Source organism: Tenrec ecaudatus, chromosome 8 (assembly GCF_050624435.1).
Source record: "Tenrec ecaudatus isolate mTenEca1 chromosome 8, mTenEca1.hap1, whole genome shotgun sequence".
NCBI lineage: Eukaryota > Metazoa > Chordata > Mammalia > Afrosoricida > Tenrecidae > Tenrec > Tenrec ecaudatus.
The window spans coordinates 144,286,689-144,304,439 of NC_134537.1; the positions used below are offsets into that span (position 1 = coordinate 144,286,689).

The 17,751-nt window shown below is 43.6% G+C and overlaps 1 protein-coding gene across 7 annotated transcripts in view; it reads left to right on the forward strand.

The window, feature by feature from the left end:
- The window catches only part of DTNB (dystrobrevin beta), a 313,250-nt gene that overhangs the window by 89,050 nt on the left and 206,449 nt on the right, over positions 1-17,751 (forward strand). For all 7 annotated transcript variants that reach the window (XM_075557010.1, XM_075557012.1, XM_075557015.1 and 4 more), the window contains exons 7-8: positions 8,897-9,002; positions 11,570-11,736. In XM_075557010.1, coding sequence (XP_075413125.1) covers positions 8,897-9,002; positions 11,570-11,736 — 273 coding nt within the window. The remainder of the gene's footprint in view (positions 1-8,896; positions 9,003-11,569; positions 11,737-17,751) is intronic.

Below are 17,751 nucleotides of genomic sequence, written 5' to 3' on the forward strand. Positions count from 1 at the left end.
GCCCTGTGTGAAGAATTGCTGAAGCCAGACAATAGGCATGTTATGCCATGCACCCTATTTTGGTATATTTAAAATTTTTTAGGAATAGAAAATTTAATGCTAGTAGGAAATTTGTGATTATGATTATTGTGAAAACCCAAGCCAGTGACCGCTCCCCAAACACAATACTTTGATGAAAACACCAGATATCTTAATGTTGTTTCATATTTGTCAACCAACAAAATGACGTTAGGGGCTTAAAAGTTATTCAAAGTTAACAGTGAATATATATATGTTCTCCTGAACCCTGCCCCCCAAGAGTTTTAGAAATATTTCTCTCTAGAAAGGTGATGGCCATTTAATTCTTATTTTCTAAGCCTTCATGCTGAATTTAGTTTGAAGAACTCTACCCATCCTGCAGGGAATTTTTAATTTGATCCCTATTTCTAGGAAAAGGGAACTTGAATAGATGAAGGAAGAGGTTGAGATGGGGGAGTAGTGGAGAAGCGGGTGGGGTAGGAGAGAGATGCATTCTTTGGATCAGTGTATCACAGAGATGCCGGTCGTTGATGACACATACTCTACACTGCCCCACACTCTCCCTGGATGCAGAAGAAATGAGAAGGAGGAATAATATAATGTGATCACATGATAACTGATGGATTTCCAAACCAGCAAGACTATCATTGCATGCATGCGATGTCCTCTGATTGCACCTTGACTGACGTGTGCTTTCTAGTTATATGTCAGACTTTTCTCTTGGAGAGAGGTATTTTCTGGATGTTATGCCTTTGTTTCTTAGGCACTGAATAAAGTTTGGCAAGAATAACCTGTCACATGCGTGTCATAGGTAGTCTGTGTAAATAGATTTGTACAGTCTCCATTAAAGGACCTCCCACTGATCTGTCAGTTTGTCCTACAGTGGTGGCTTGTAGATTGCGGTAATGCCTAAGATAGGTCACGGGCATTTCAAATGATAGCAGGGTCAGCCAAAATGAACCGGTTTCAGCGGAGCTTCCAGACTAAGCACAGACCTGAAAGATGTTTACTTGGGGTTTGCTGACTATGCCAAAGCATTAGAGAGTATGGCTCATAAATTATGGATATCCTTGAGAAGATTGGAAATCCCAAAACTCTTCCGCGTACTCATATGGAATTTGCACATGGATCAAAAGGTAACTGTGTGAACAGAACTAGGAGATGGTGCATGGTTTTAAATCAGGAAAGATGTGCATCAGTGTTGTATCCTCTCATTAATTTAATGCGTATGCCGAGCAAATCATCAGAGTTGCTGGATTATATGAAGAAGAATGCAGCATCAGGTTTGGAGGGAGGCTTCTTAACAACTGATAGCATGCAGATGACACAACATTGTTCACTAGAAGTGAGGTGGACTTGAAGCACTTGCTGATGAAGATCAAGGATTGCAGCCTTCGGTATGGGTTACAGCTCCATGTAAGGAAGACCCAAATCCTCACAACTAGACCAATCAGTAACATCAGGATAAACAGAGAAAAAGGTTGAAGTTGTCAAGGATTTCCTCTTGCTTGGATCCATAATTAGTGCTCATGGGAGCAGCACTCGAGAGCAAATTGAACATTGCACTGGGCAGATCTGCACAAGACCTCTAGCATGTTGAAAAGCAGGGAGGTTACTTTGAAGACTAAGGTGTGTCTGGCTCAAGCCATGGAGTTTTCATTGCCTCGTGTGCATGTGAAAGTTGGACGTCAATGATGGAAGACTGAAGAAGAGTCCATCCCTGTGAATGGTGGTGCTGGCAAGGTCCCTTGGACTGCTCAGAGGACAAACAAATCTGTCCCGCAAGGCGCACAGCCAGAGTGCTCTTTGGAGGCAAGGATGGCGAGACTCCGTCTTACACACTTTGGACATGTCAGGAGAAACTCGTCCCTGGAGAAGGACATAATTCTTTGTAAAGTAGAGGGGTGTCAGAAAAAGAGGAAGGCCCCAGGGAGATGGATTGACACGATGGCTACAGCACAGAGCCCGAGTGTACTGTTTGACATTGAACCAAAAGTTACAGTCTACACAGAAAGGTAGGAACACAGAACAGATTTAATATTAGTGAAACAAGTGTTCTTCATTGGAGGAATTCCACATTGTCATATAAAGTAACAATCAGTTGCTCTTCAGGGACTTATGAAAAACAAAAACAAAACTCACTACCACTGAGTGTATTCTGACTCATAGCAGCCCTTTAGGGCAGAGTAGAACTGCCCCTGTGGGTTTCTGAGACTGTAACTCTTTACGGAAGTAGAAAGCCTCATCTTTCTCTTTCGGAGCAGCTAGTGGTTTTGAACTACTGACCTTGTGGTTAGCCCAACTCATAGTCTAGTATACCACCAGGCCTCCCAGAAAAAAAGAAAGTTGCTCACAAATAGTTAAAGCTAAGTTATTGTTTGTTATTGAAATATGGGCAAAATAATTTCCTGTCACTCCAAGCAGTGCAACTGGAGGCAGAAGAAATTGCCAAAGCCCTCTAAGTAGATGAAAGAAAATTCAATTAATCATGAGTCTGGTATGACCAATTCTCATGTTGTGAAGGATTACTGTTAATTAAGTCATTGAGTTAACTTAATTGACTGAAGGTTTTCCTTGGTGGTCAGGGAAAAAACCATAATGGTACAGTTTATGACTGGTAGTGTCATAAATTGAATGAAATGCAGCATATAAATAGATTTTATTACAATCAGGTTCATAATCACGATGCCCATATCATTGGCATTAATAGAGATGGACTAAAATTGCAGAAATATAGCAATGAGGTTTTGCTCTATTTGGGCCACTGAAAGGAGTGTGTCTTACTATTTGAGTCCTTAGGTAGAAAGGACACGTGGTCTCGAGATGGTCTTGTTATGCTAAGAACATGTTTGCTAGGTAGCAGTGCTCATTGTGCCCATGCTGTCGAAAAGGCTCCCCTCTCTGTTAGGATTCCTGAGCTCAGCGCAAGACCTGATGTTGGCCAGTGGCACTTCTCTGCCTGAGCCCAGGGCCGCAGCAGAAAGCTGTTGGGCAGGGCGTGTGGAGCTGTAGATTCAGGCCTTCCTCCTAGGTGAGCTGGTGGGCCATACTGGCATGCCTCCCTTCTAGGCCTCTGGTACCCCCTCCCACCTCCGTGCTTTCTTGCTGACTAGTCTTCAGGTAAAACAGAAGCTTCTCACCAAGAAACGGCGGACCCTGATCTCCCAGTCACCTCTCTTGGTGGCCTGAAGCTGAAAGACGGGGGCTGCCTGCTGAGATAGTGCTTTGAGTTTTGCTGTTCCTTTCTTTCAAACTCACATCTGAATTTTAGTGTCCTCTTAAATTACATCTCTGCTGTCCCCATCCCACTTAAAAACGTTAATAGCGTCAGCTTGCCTATCCACATACACCCCATCTTCCCTGCGCTTGTCCTTCATTTGGCAAAGGGGTTCATTTGCGATCTTGTCACATTGCCATCTCACGTCAACTGCCATCAAGTGGGTTCTGACTCAGAGCCACTCTGTAGAAACCCTGTGGGTTCCCGAGGCTGTAAATCTCCTACGGGAGCGATGCCTTGTCTTCCTCCTGAGGAATGGCTGGTGGGTTAAAACCACCGACCTTCCACTTAACAGCTGAGTGCTGATAACCACTGGACCACAGTTTTAAAGATGTTAGCTCAATTTGACTGAATGCACAATGGATAAGAAATGTCTGTATCTTGCACGCAGGGGGATCCCAAAGCAAAAGCAAATCCACTGCCATTGAGTTGGTTCTGACTCATAGCAACCCTATAAAGTTTTCTGAGGTGGTCAATTTTTGCTGGAGCAGACAGCCTCATCCTTCTCCAGAGGAGTGACTGGTGGGTTTTGAACTGCTGACCTTGTGGTTTGCAGTCCAGTGCTTAGCAGAAAGCTCCACCAGGGTTCCTTGAATAGGAGTTATTAATGGAAATGAAGGAGTTGGAGATGACAAGCTCTGATAACTTGTTGCTAAATTATTTTGTTTTCATGTGTCATTTTAGCAATACTTGATTTCTCATTTTTCAGGAATCATTTCCCTGCTTGCTAAAAAAGAGATGAAGGAATAAAGGGCAGAGGGAAGTGAGAGGAGGGCCCCTAAGATAATAATTGCCAGCCTCTCGTTGAGAGTCCTGGGGTAAGGAGGTAGGCGGAGAACAGAAACACTCACTTCTAAGGAATACACACAACTCATAAACAGATGGAGCCCGCCTCAGTGTTTCCCAGAGAAGGCGTAAATAAACCATGGGGTTTTGCTTGGTAGGTCAGGCACTGTTAAAATGATTGGAGAAGAAGGCCTGTAGCAACATGATAAAGTGTTTAATAAAATACTTAAAGTGGAAAAGCAGCTCACATTTTATCTACCTGACTTTCATAATTGTGTGCATATAGACATTTATGAAAATGAAAAAAATGAGAATTGTGGGGATGTGTTTCATGTATGTTAAAGCTTTTATTATAAATATTATTTTGCTATGAAAAACAGAGAAATGGAAAGAATATCAAACCCAGGAGCAAAAACACAACACAACCAAAAAAAGACAAAAATCACCAACCTCCCCTTTACCCATTTATTTCCTGTGCCCTGGAATTTTAGAGGTAGGAATTCTCTCCCAGCAGTTCTGAAGCTTTTGCTGACAGCACCTCTTCACATTCTTAAGTTATGCAAGACTCCAAAGAGGGTTTATGAGGGTCATGTCTATTAATATTCCCTCATTGAAACCACGCCCACTGCATCTGTTCCGACTCCTAGCAAAGTGGAAGTGCCCCATAGGGCTTCCTTTATGGAAGCAGGTGCTCCTCTGTCTCCTGCCGAGCAGCTGGTAGGTTTGAGCTATTGGGCTTTTGGTTAGCAACCAAGTACATTCATTCACCACTGCCCCCCCCCCCCCCAGGGCTCCTCCGAGGAGTTAAAAAATATATGAACTCATGTAAAAATAACAGTGAGAAGTCCACTATGTGTGAGCATATGTGAGGGGAAGTCAAAAAGTATTGCTGCAAAATTGTAGAAGCCTTTCTTAAACAAAATATGTTCAGAGAAGAGAAGTCGTCTGTTTGTAACCTACGGAGCACCAGGACTGTTGTCTGATTGACCTTCCTCTAAAGGCATGGGATCCTACTCCTACAGTGCAAAGAGGGTTAAAGAGAGCCACATAGCTGATGATGCTCAGTCAAAGCAAAGACTATTGCAAGTGAGGACGCCAATCCAGAGCGAATATGGAAATATCTTAACGCTTTTATTTTTGTCCAGTATCAGTTAATATTTTTCATTACTATTTTAAAACTCAAAGTTTTGTGTACTTTGTTTACTGTTCTTATTTAAGTATTAACTGTATGAAATAACAAACCACCTTTCAGTATATTGCTTTTTCACACTTAAAACAGTCATTAAGGGCAGCCAACTCGTTAAATTATTTGACTCCTACCACTGGGTGTGGTGCTTATGCATTGAGCTGCTAATCACAAGGTCAGCAGTTCACAACCACCAGCCACTGCGCTGGAGAAAGATAAGACTTTCTGTTTCTGTAAGCAGTTAAAGTCGCAGAAACCCACAGGGGCAGTTCTGCCCTGTCCTGTAGGGTCGCTGTGAGTAGAGGATAGGCGATAGCTCAGTTTCCATACCTCCAACCTGTTGTGAGCCATCCTTTTGGTTAAAGCCTAGGGAGAAAATCTCACCTCCCACAGACTGGTAGAAAAGGGAGGTGTCATAGCAGCCTTTACAGATAATGTGGATATGCTGCATAGCCTCTGGAAAATCCCCAGGACACGCATGCAGGAGGAGAGTGAAAAGACATTATCTTGGTGTTATTATAAAAAATCGTTTTGACCTCATCGACAACCTAAGCATGTTATAGGGACTCCCTCTGCCCAAGAAGTTCCCGGACCACCCTTGGAGAATACTGCTCTAGCCCTTGACGGAAAGCCAACAGTGTTCAGCGATTTACACAGAAATTACATGGTTTGATTGAGGTCATGATTGTCCAACTCTTCTTGAGATAAGTCAGCTATTGAATTGTATGATATTTGGGTTATATCCCAATGAAAGTGATTATTAAAAAATGACTTGGTTTGTGGGAGACCAAGCACAGGGACCCAGCTCTTCTGGTTTTCGTTCTCATACTTTGTGGGGACTTAATAGCATGACCTAGAGCAGTGGTTCTCAGCCTTCCTCACGCCGCAACCCTTTCATACGGTTCATGTGGTGGGGACCCCCCAACCATAAAATTATTTTCGTTGCTACTTCATAACTGTAATTTTGCTACTGTGATGAATCAGGCGACTCCTGTGAAAGGGTCATTTGATCCCCAAGCGACCCACAGGTTGAGAATCACTGACCTAGAGAAATTTTTTGTAGTTGATTCTGGGTATATTTAAGAGACTTTTGTGATATATAAAAAATGTATATAAATGTATTAGTTCCTTTTCATCTTTCAAAACCTCCTGATAGGAAACCAAAACTTTAGAGAAAGTAGTAGTGTACTAGCATCATAAATGAATTTATAAAAATTATTTTTTGTATTTATTGTTGGGTGCCAGTTAAAAAGTGGGTTTGTAAAATATAACAATTTTGAAAAGATGTAGACATTGTACATAATAAAAAATTTTTAAGATATAATTTAGTTTTAATTGAGCATGTTTCAATAACTCACCAAAGAAAAAGCCTCACCGACCTCTTCTTTCTCAGTTGTCTTAAATCAAGTTTCCATTTTGCTGGTGGTAGTTATTTACATGTCCGTAGTAAGAGGCATTTTCCATGTCTGGATTTCGATCCAACTGTTCAGTGACTTTCCGATTTTGTTCACTCCTTCCTCTCGGATTCTCTGTGGTCTCAGACACACTAGTCACTTGAATACCTGACTTGGGAAGCATTTGGGATAGTCTTTATTTGGCCTGTTTGAGTAGGCATTTCTCTGACCTCATCTTCGGTGCCTAGCAGTATCTAGAGAGCCCTTGAAAAGCAGTGCTAGCCTCAGTTAAACCTTTTGCCTAGATCTTACCGCCCTCCCACGCCCCACACCCTCTCCAGCTCATAGTCCAAGACCTCCATTCGCTTCCTCGTTCCCAGGTTTTTAGTAGTCTGCTCTGCCTGTGCTTTACCCCCATTTTGTGGTCACTACTTAACATTTTCTCCTTTTAAAGATTCTAATGTCTTCCCATCCACAGTCTGAGGGCCACACCCAGTTCCATCTTTTCCTTTGAAAGGCCGGGCCATGAGCAGAAAGACAGAGTTGATGGCTCTGCGTCTGATATGTGTAGCCCTTTCTCTCTGCCTGTCTTTTGTCATAAAGGTAGAGGTGGAGGTCTAGATGTCCAGGCTGCACTTAGAGAACTGTCACTATATCTGATTGTATCACACGGCTTTCCCTTTGGAGCTGGAGAGCTTGCCTTGGAATCGTGGTTACATGTTGGGCTGCTAAGCTCCAGGTCAGCACTTTGAAAGTACCAGCTGCACCTTGGGAGAGAGAAGAGCCTTTCTATCCCCTGAAGAATTACAGCTCTCACAATGATCTCCCGGGGGATGGACAACAGAAAAGTGGGTGAAGGGAGACATAGGTCAGGGAAAGACATGAAAAAAATCTGTTTTAACTGATCAAGAGTTCTTGAAGGATGGAGGGTTGGGGAGGGGAGAAATGAACCACCAAGAGCTCAAGTAGAAAGTGTTTTGAAAATGATGATGGCAACATATGTGCAAATGTGTTTGACACAATGTATGTATGGTGATAAGAGCTGTACACCACCCAATTAAATGATTTCTTAAAAATTACAGTCTCAGAAATCCACGGGGGGGGCAGCTCTAACCTGTTCTGTGGGGTTGCTATGAGTCTGAGTCTACTTTGTGGCAGTGGATTTGTGGCTTTTTTGGGGGGTTGAAAATATTGTTGAGAATTTGTTCTAGGTAACATAGAACTTAGAGATTTATCTTCTAGATATTTTTAACAGTTTTATTAGCACTTCATCCATGTGTCATATGGTTTTCTGATTCTCTACATCCCCTTAGACAGAGGGTTGTGTTCATGGTTCACGAAGAGTCAGACTTACTCTAACTCACTGCTAGTGAGTCAGTTCCGACTCATCGCGACCCTAGAAGACAGAGTAGAACTGCCCCCGTGCCTTTCCGAGGGTTCACATCTTTCAAGACTAGGAAGTGTCATCTTCCTGCTGTGGTGTGGCCGCGGGTCCAAGCTGCTCACCTGTGTTTTGCAGACGCCCCCTGTAGCCTGCTGTGCCATATGGGCCCCTGGAGAGAGGGATAGGGACACACATGCTCAAGAAAAACGCAGTCTAGCGAGGGAGATGGATTAATGGATCTGGATACTTAGGTTCGAATCTCCTCCCTCTTACCACCTTCTTTGTGACTTAGTCAAATTGCTTCACTATTCTGGCCTTCTGTCTCCACACTCTAAGAAGGGGGCTGTCAAATGATGCCTAAGAGTGCGCCTGACTTTTCTTTTTCAAGAATTATTAAAGTACCGGTTGTGTGTCCAGTCCTGTTCTGGTGCTAGAAACCAGGCTATGTTCCTGCTCTCCCTGATTCAGCTTGATGATCACCGATGGAGCCTGTCTCTGCCACTGGGAAGCACAAAGAGCCCTTTGAAAGACAGCTGAGTCTTGCCCTTGCATCTAATTTGGGTAGAATCTTTACAGTTCATTTGAGTGCCCTGTTCCCCTCTTAATTCATCTGTAGGATGAAGGCCTTGGACCACTGCTTTCAGGCTCAAATAAAATGATGAATGTGGCGGTACATTTGCGTATAGCATGTCATGTGTCGTCATGTCTGTAGTAATGTAAAAGATTATTTTGCTATATTACTTCAGCACATGGTTTATTAAAGCCTAGTTGGGAGAATCCTAGGTTAACAGAATCTTTGGAGCTATTTGAATAATATAGAAATGTTCTACCCCCACCCCTTTTCTTTACAGAAAAAGATAATGCTGAACATGTTTTTAGACACAATGATGGCTGATCCTCCTCCCCAGTGCCTTGTCTGGCTGTCTCTCATGCACAGGCTTGCCCATGTTGAGAATGGTAAGCAGAATTCTTACAATTCAACTCCTTATATTTTTTTTTAAAAACATTTTATTAGGGGCTCATACAACTCTTTATCACAATCCACACATATACAGACATCAGTTGTATAAAGCACATCTGTACATTCTTTGCCCTAATCATTTTCAAAGCATGTGCTCTCCACTTAAACCCCTTGCATCAGCTCCTCTTTTTTTTCCCCTTCCTCCCCGCTCCCCCCTTCCTCATGAGCCCTTGATAACTTATAGATTGTTATGTTGTCAACTCCTTACATCCTAAGAGCTGTGTAAATGGGTGATCTGCAAAGCCCGTAGCGATTCTCATTGGCAAGCATAGTGGACTTTGGCTAGCACTCCGTTGTGATTCTGTGGCTTATAGCCAAAAGAGGACAACATAGCCCCCCCCAAAAAAAATTGGGGATGGTATTTGTTATTTAGACAGGATGCTAATTAGTAGCAATGTTGGGTCTTAAAACTTTGTGGTGCAAATTCTAGGCTCTAGGCTAAACTCTAGATTCCTGGTGGTTGCTTTCTGCTTCTCACCCACTGCCAAGGAGCCAGTTCCAACTCATAGCTACCCTATATTTCTAAGGCTGTAAATCTTTACAGGAGCAGGTAGCCTCATCTCTCTCCAGAGAAGTACCTATTGGGTTTGAACTGCCAACCTTGCAGTTAGCAGTCTACCGCTCTGTTTTCTGCTTGAGCCTACTTAATTTAGTCATGACCTCTTTCTTTAAAATGGCCAAAAATCTTAGTTAAAAAAATTGGATATACCATATATACTCGAGTATAAGTCGACCCGAATATCAGCCTAGGCACCTAATTTTACCACAAAAACTGCATAAAAATGTGCTGAAAAACTTGTCTTATACACGAGTATATAGGGTATTCACTATCAGCCACTAAAACTGGAATGTATTTTTGGATACTTTAAAGGAAAATAGCTAAGCTATAATTTAGTAGTGGGTTTCACATATTTTCATTTTCCTCCCCATTTATAATTTTACCTTGAATCGGTTCTTGTATTCTTCCTAGTGATTTGACTTAAACATTTGTTTGTGGTGAATTGAAATGGTAGTTATCTCTTAAAACCAAAAACCCAGTTGGATTGAGTTAGTCTGACTTGTGGCGTGAAGCGCCTGGCTACTCACCAAAAGATTGGAGGTTGAAGTCCACCCATGGTGTGTCTGGAGAAAGGCCTGGTGACCCACTTCCAAGAACATTGCAAGTGAGAAATGGAGCACAGTGGGCTGTCACTCTTCTCTTCTAGCTGTTTGCTTTTCTCTGCTGCTGCCACCAGTTTACTGCCTTTTAGGTTGTCTGATTATGTTAAAGGGGTTTTTATACAACCTTACTTCTTTTTAGGCTCTGGTGTGTCTCTAGTCACTCTACCAAAGAGAACGAGTGACTCTAGTTTCCTGGGGAAACATGTTCTTTGTCTGTGTCATTTCTGGTTTTAGTTTTCTTTTAGTCTTCGATGATCTTGTTACAATGTTTTCCTCACCTAATGCTTGCTTTTTTGTTTCTTTTTCTCTCTTTCTTTTTGATTCCTTAAAAGTTTTGGAAGTAGATTATAATTATCCTTATCATGAGATTGCTCCAGATTGGCTTTGTGTACACAGGGCTAGAAAGGCCTGTACAAAAGAAGATTTGAAGTATATTCCTCTTTTCCTAGTGACTTCGATTCCTTATGCTCAGTGGCGATTGCTAGAGGAAACTAGTTTCTTCCCAACGTTCTTTCTAAGATTTAGAAATCTTGAATAAACTGTTGTGTAATTGTCCCTGGTCGCATCTCCCACTTCCCACCTAATGAGCTACAGTGTCTAAATAGTCCCCATGATCTCTGTGGCCCCTTACTGCCTTCCTGGTAGTTCCCCAGACGGTAATGTATTGTTAGGTGGAAAAGAGTGCAGGGCCCCAGCTCCCTTGCTCCAAATCACTCTCCCTTCTTTGGTCTAGGGTACGTTACATTTCTTCATGGTATTACTTAGGTAGAGCTGTGACTGAAGACGAATACTTAAATATATTTGACCTTATTTATTTAACCAATTACCATTTATGTCCAGATATGTCGTAATATTTAATTCAGCAACATTTTCAGGCGCCAACCCAATGTGCTTTGCAAAATACTATTTGCGAGGCAACAGAAACACATCACCTTCAGCCCTGGCTCTCAAAAACAAATACACACACACACACACACATTTAAAATAACCCCCCCTAAAACCAACAATTGTCTGGAAAGGCAGTTTTGGAGTGAAGGCTTCTCTCTCCTCCTTCCTTCTGTGCTTATCGGAACTTTGAGAAACACGAGTTTCATCAAGGAAGAAGTCCGTTGTTTCCAAAGATAGATTAGAAGATAGTACTCTAAGTACAAAGGTTCTGTTTTGTCTCTTGTATTAATGTCTTTTGTGGTTCTAGGAGGCTGGTGGCTTTGCCTAGTTAGCAGGCAGTTGAGAGTCTGGTTCCAATGTTGCTGTTGCCCTTGCCTTTTACATGAGATCTGGATTTTCTTTGTACTGACTGGATTCTCTGGATTTTCTTTCTCGGCCCCCTCGCGTCTGCCAGTCTTCCATCCTGTGGAGTGTTCCTATTGCCGGTGTGAGAGCATGATGGGCTTCCGGTACCGATGCCAGCAGTGCCACAACTACCAGCTCTGCCAAAACTGCTTTTGGCGCGGCCATGCCAGTGGCCCTCACAGCAACCAACACCAGATGAAGGAGCATTCCTCTTGGGTAACTCTTTGTGTCTCTGTCCGTGTCCCCGACTGTCAGTCTATGTCGCAGTGATGGCGCCTGGGTCAGTTTACTGATCGACGCCTACCCTATAGGATGTGGGATACTGCAATCGTGACGCTAACATTTATGCCGGTCTTCCAGAAAACATCATGCAGCATCGCTTGATTTAAAAGTAGACTTTAAAATCCCAATCCCAAAGAGATACTGAATCACGTTGGAAGTTGTTCATTTCTTGCTGTCAGCAGTCCGATATCTAACCCACTCTGCCACCAGGGCCCCTGTGGAAGTTGTTCATTTCTTTAGTAAAATTACATGCGGCCGTGTGCCCAGTCCAAAGTAAGAAGTTTCTTTTTTCCCAGCAATTTTCTCTCATGTTTTTAGACTTTAGCTGTTGGAAGACTACAGCATAAAATAAAGGAGCCAAGTCTTGGCCTCTAAAGTTGTGGGAAATACTGTATTTTACAGCTATTGCCAAATTGGGATGCATCCTGACCTTCAAAACTCATCTTTAAATCACAGAATTTAAAGGGGATTGGTGTCTGATTTTCCCCCCTGTGGCTGGCTAGCATCATATTGCGTTTCCTCTCATCAGTTTGTATCCAGAGTGTTTAAAGTGCCATGCTTTTCTTTCTATCAAATGTTGGTAAACAGCCTTTGTTTGAAAACCTTTCCTTTAGTTTTGGTTTGTTTGGGTAAGGTCTGTAAGTCTTGATCCAGGCTCGTAAGCCTAGATTCCCCGACTGGATTTCAAGTATTATAAAATGTCACTAGCCAGGTTCCCCACCCCCATCCTGGTCTTAAATCACCAAGCTCAGAATAAACAAATTTCAACTCAAGTGTACTCTAGATTGCATAGATGCCTGACAATGCATTTTAAAAATTGAGTAGGTGTTCAGTTACATTATCCACAAAATTAGGTTACACTGAATACCCCTCCTGAATCTGGTGTTGTGGATTTCAGTGTTTGTTTGAGGAGCCGTTAGTATAAATCTTCAGTTAAAAAGTCAGATGGAGAGAGAGAGACCAACTCGCTTGTTTTCATTTTTATTGAACAGAGCTAATTTTTGTGGATTTTTCAATTTGTTACATTCCCTTTCCTTAAAGAACAATTACTGCACTGAATTGATTTGCGGTTTATTCCTGTTTCTGGTTTAGAGTCTCAACTAGATGTGAGGTCATTTTTGGCTTTCTTACCTTCATAATGTTTGGATTAACTGGGGTAGTTTTTCCTGAAATTTCTGCCTAGATCATAGGTTCCCAATTAAACTCTTTTTGCACTCCTGCCGGTCATCCAGGAGAAAGTGCAGTTTGCTGTTGCAACGCCCTCCAGGGGGCGGTATCACCCACTTTGGAAACACTGATAGTGGGTCTAGACAAATTAGGAATTTCTTCACCTTAATCTGAACCAGCCACATAGCTAATCCATAAAACATTTTGAACTACGGCTTTCATATTTATTTAAAGTTATTGACTGATGGTTGAATCCTGCTTTGTGATTTGTGAAGCAGTTTTTCATAAATGCTTTTGAGTTTCACCGCTATTTGTTATTTTTATTTCAGCTTGCTTACTTCTTTGCTCTTTTCCTTAGTTCTTCATTTTCCGAGTAAATCCCTGCCCAACTGTCCCTGCTGCCATGTGTGCATTGAGGCTCCTAAGGATCCTGTTCAGGGCTCCTGAGGCCGCAGAGCTGTATGGGAGCAGACAGTCTGCTCTTCTCTTTCAGAGCAGCTGGGGGTTTGAGAAAGTTGCAGATGAACTTTTGAACTTTACTAAGGGATGTGTAATCAGCTTTAATAGTAATTTCTAGAAGGCGGAGCCACTGTCGTTGCTGTTTGAGTGAGTATGTTCACAGGAGATGAGTTCACTTTAAACCAGCTTGTACGTGGATTTACATTGTGCATTTGTGTAATGTTTGATGCCTAGAAGCACACTTTTATTTTCTCAAGAGTTTTCATGTAATCTTTTGTCTAGGTAATATAATTCACTGTTTATAAGTCTCCGATCCATTTACCATATATACTCGAGTATAAGACAGGTTTTTCAGCACATTCTAAATGCATTTTTTGGTGATAAAATTAGATGCCTTGGCTGATAGTTGGGTCAGCTTATACTCAAGTATATACGGTAGTTTGCCTTTATTACAAAACAACACCGTATGGTACTATATCTGTGATTCATCTTGCCCATACATCTGCTCATGCATTCAGAAGAAAATTTTTTGACCTACTATGTGCGAGGGTGTGCTCTAGGTACTTTGGGTACATCTGTGAGCAAAACAGACAAAAGCGCTAGCACTACAGAGTTTAATTTCTTTAGTTTTGTTAGACCGGGTTGTGTAGAGAAATAATCCTGTGACACTCATGTGTATGAGAAAGAGTTTTATATCAAGAAGTAATTATATATAAGAAGGCACCCAAGCCCAGTCCAACTCAAGTCCTGGAGTCCAACACTACTCCATCAGGCCCTCTTCAGACTCACATAGCCACCTGTAATGATGCAGAAAGGTCATTTGGGATTTGGGCATGAAGCTCACAGGCCGATGGGTTCCGAGTTGAGTGGCTCCAAGGTTGGTGGAAACATGACGGGGCTCCCCCGCACGTCTCTGCCTCAGTGGCATAGTCCGAGCCAACGGGAAGCCAGAGGGCTGCTGCTGGGGTCCTAGTTCCCCTGGCTGGAAGAAGGCTACACTCTCAAGGAGGTACCATCAGGTTGCCACCTGATTGACAGGTTGGATCTCACCCCGTAGACTTTAATACATCTTCAAGTTGACATAAAATTAACTACCACATTCATTTTATTGGCATATAATTCACATATCACACAGTGGAAGCATTCGGTCATTTTTAAGAGGTAGGCAGTCATTGGAACTCTTGTACGTTGCTGGTAGCCTTATAAATATGGACAACCATTGTGGAAAGGGATACAGCGCTTGTGACAACAACTCTTTCCTCTTCTTTCTGGGCACACACCTGGACTCCATTTCTCAGCCCCTTTGTGTAGAAGAGAGGCCCTGTGGTTTACTCTGTCAGCAGGTTGTGGATGGCAACATCCGTGCCTCCCGAGAATAGAACAGCTCCTTCGCTACTCCCTGTTCTCCCACTCGGGCCCAGCAGAGGGCAGCGCCATACAGTGAAAGGCACCTGGGTCTTGGAATGCTAGGTGCAGGAGGTCATCCCGCCCACCCACGTGACTGTATTGGGTGTAAGACAGCTTTGTGTGAAGCCACTGAGGCTTTAGGGCTTTGTTGTAGTAGCTAGTGCTGGCAGCGGAACTCTGTGGTAGCATTTAGATGGCACACTGATGAGGAAGCTGGCACGGGAAGTGGGGAAGACCCAACCCATGTTTAGTGATCACCAGTTTGGAGAATGTGCCATCTGTAATAACCTGGACACTTCATGGCAACTCAGGTCAGGCTTTGAAAAGGTCAGAGTGTGTGTTCATGTGTGCTGACCAGTGTCAGTAAGGTGTGATGACATACATGTTTACAAAAGAAAGGGAGTATAGAGGGCTCACATAGATGGGGTAGTGAAAGAAAAAAATAACAAATTGTTTCAAGGCCATAGAGACTTAAGAGATAGGAATTGAAAACAGCTTTGAGCAACAAAGGCCTTGTGGATTTCTCCGTGGACATGATGACTCATCCGGTGGTGGAGATGAGAGGTCAGGCACAGCCCCTCTACCTACTGCACCAAGTGGCTCTTGTTCATGGCTACCCATCACCTTGCCCCCACCTGCAGAGCTGCTGATGCCGTTGGTCTGCTGGACAGGGGGACTTAGAAAAAAATTCCTTAATAATTCTGTTGTGTGGCCCCGCTTGAACATCACAGACCTGTTGCTTCATATGGCCACCAGGTGGCTGCTGATCGTTTACGGAGAGTGGGGAGGAAGAAAATAAATGAAAAGTGCCTTGAGAATTCTGTCTCGGAAAGAATTTTGTTGGTGTGATTACTGGCACATGGAACTGACTGAAAACAAATAGATCAAAGGCGCCCTGCGTTTTTGAGGGGGTTTTACTGTCAAAGAAACCGTGAGCCTGCACCGAAGGAGCCTTTGACCATTTGAGCTGTGAAACCACATTTTAAAACCTAGAACTTGGCCAGCCCAGAAGTGGGTTAGAAGGCTGGGAGGCCTCTGTAGAGGACCTGCTCTCCAGCACCCCCACCGGGCCAGAAGGAAATCGGACAAGGAAGAGCCACCCTTGAATCCTGGGAGAAAGAGCCGTGGGAGCTCTTGGCACAGTTGAAGTTAGGCTGTGCTACCACTGAGTGAGTATGTGACGGTGAGGAAGAAGACTAGTAACTGGCCCTTGGAATTCTCCATCATTAAGTGATCTGGAGGAGGAGAAAGAGCCTGCATGCAGGGAAGCAAGAACTAGGAGAACATGCGTGGTGCTGCAGACCAAGAGAAGAGAGCGTTCCGAGGAAGAGAGCCATCACCCGCGTCACGTGCTGCTGGAGCCGAGTAGGAAGAGTAACCGTGTGTTGTTGTTAGGTGCCGGCAACCCGGTGCTGACTCATAGCGGCCCTCACTGCCACCGAACAAGCACTGCCCGGCCCTGCGCCACCCTCACTGCCACAGAGCAAGCACTGCCCGGCCCTGCGCCACCCTCACTGTTGTTGTGCTCGAGCCCGGAGTTGCAGCATACACATACGTGCACTCAAGTCTTGAAGATATTTCTTTTTTTTACATTTTATTAGGGGCTCATACAACTCTTATCACAATCCATACATATACAGACATCAATTGTATAAAGCACATCTGTACATTCTTTGCTCTAATCACTCTCAAAGCATTTGCTCTCCACTTAAGCCCTTTGCATTAGGTCCTCTTTTTTTCCCCTCCCTCCCCGCTCCCCCCTCCGTCATGAGCCCTTGATAATTTATAGATTGTTTTTTGTCATATCTTGCCCTATCCGGAGTCTCCCTTCCCCCCCTTCTCTGCCGTCCGTCTCCCAGGGAGGAGGTCACATGTGGATCCCTGTAATCAGTTCCCCCTTTCCAACCCACTCACCCTACTCTCTCCCAGCATCGCCCCTCACACCCCTGGTCCTGAAGGTATCATCCACCCCGGATTCCCTATGCCTCCAGCTCCCATATGCACCAGTGTACAATCTCTGCCCTATCCAGCCCTGCAAGGTAGAATTCGGATCATGGTAGTTGGGGGGAGGAAGCATCCAGGATCTGGGGGAAAGCTGTGCTCTTCATGGGTACTACATCGCCCCCTGACTGACCCATCTCCTCTCCTAAACCCCTCTATGAGGGGATCTCCAGTGGCCGACAAATGGGCTTTGGATCTCCACTCTGCACTTCCCCCTTCATTCACTATGATATATATATATATATATAGTGTGTGTGTGTGTATATATATATATATATATTTTTTTTTTTTGCATGATGCCTTATACCTGGTCCCTTTGGCACCTCGTGATCGCACAGGCTGGTGTGCTCCTTCCATGTGGGCTTTGTTGCTTCTGAGCTAGATGGCCGTTTGTTCACCTTCAAGCCTTTAAGACCCCCAGACACCAGCTCTTTTGATAGCCGGGCACCATCAGCTTTCTTCGCCACATTTGCTTATGCACCCGTTTGCCTTCGGCAATCGTATCATGGAGGTATGCAGCCAATGATAGGGTTTTTTGTTCTTTGATGCCTGATAACTGAGCCCTTTGGGACCACATGATCACACAGCAGGCTGGTGTGTTCTTCCATGTGGGCTTTGTTGCTTCTGAGCTAGATGGCTGCTTATTTATCTTCAAGCCTTTAAGACCCCAGACACAATCTCTTTTGACAGCCGGGCACCATCAGCTTTCACCACATTTACTTGTTCACCCACTTTGGCTTCAGCAGTTGTGTCAGGAGGGTGAGCATCGTAGAGTGCCAATTTAATAAAAGAAAGTATTCATGCATTGAAGGAGTGCTTGAGTAGAGGCCCAAGGTCCTTCTGCCACCTTAATACTAAATCTATAACTCTAGACACATAGATCTAGATATTTCTAATGAACAGGAAGGCACATTC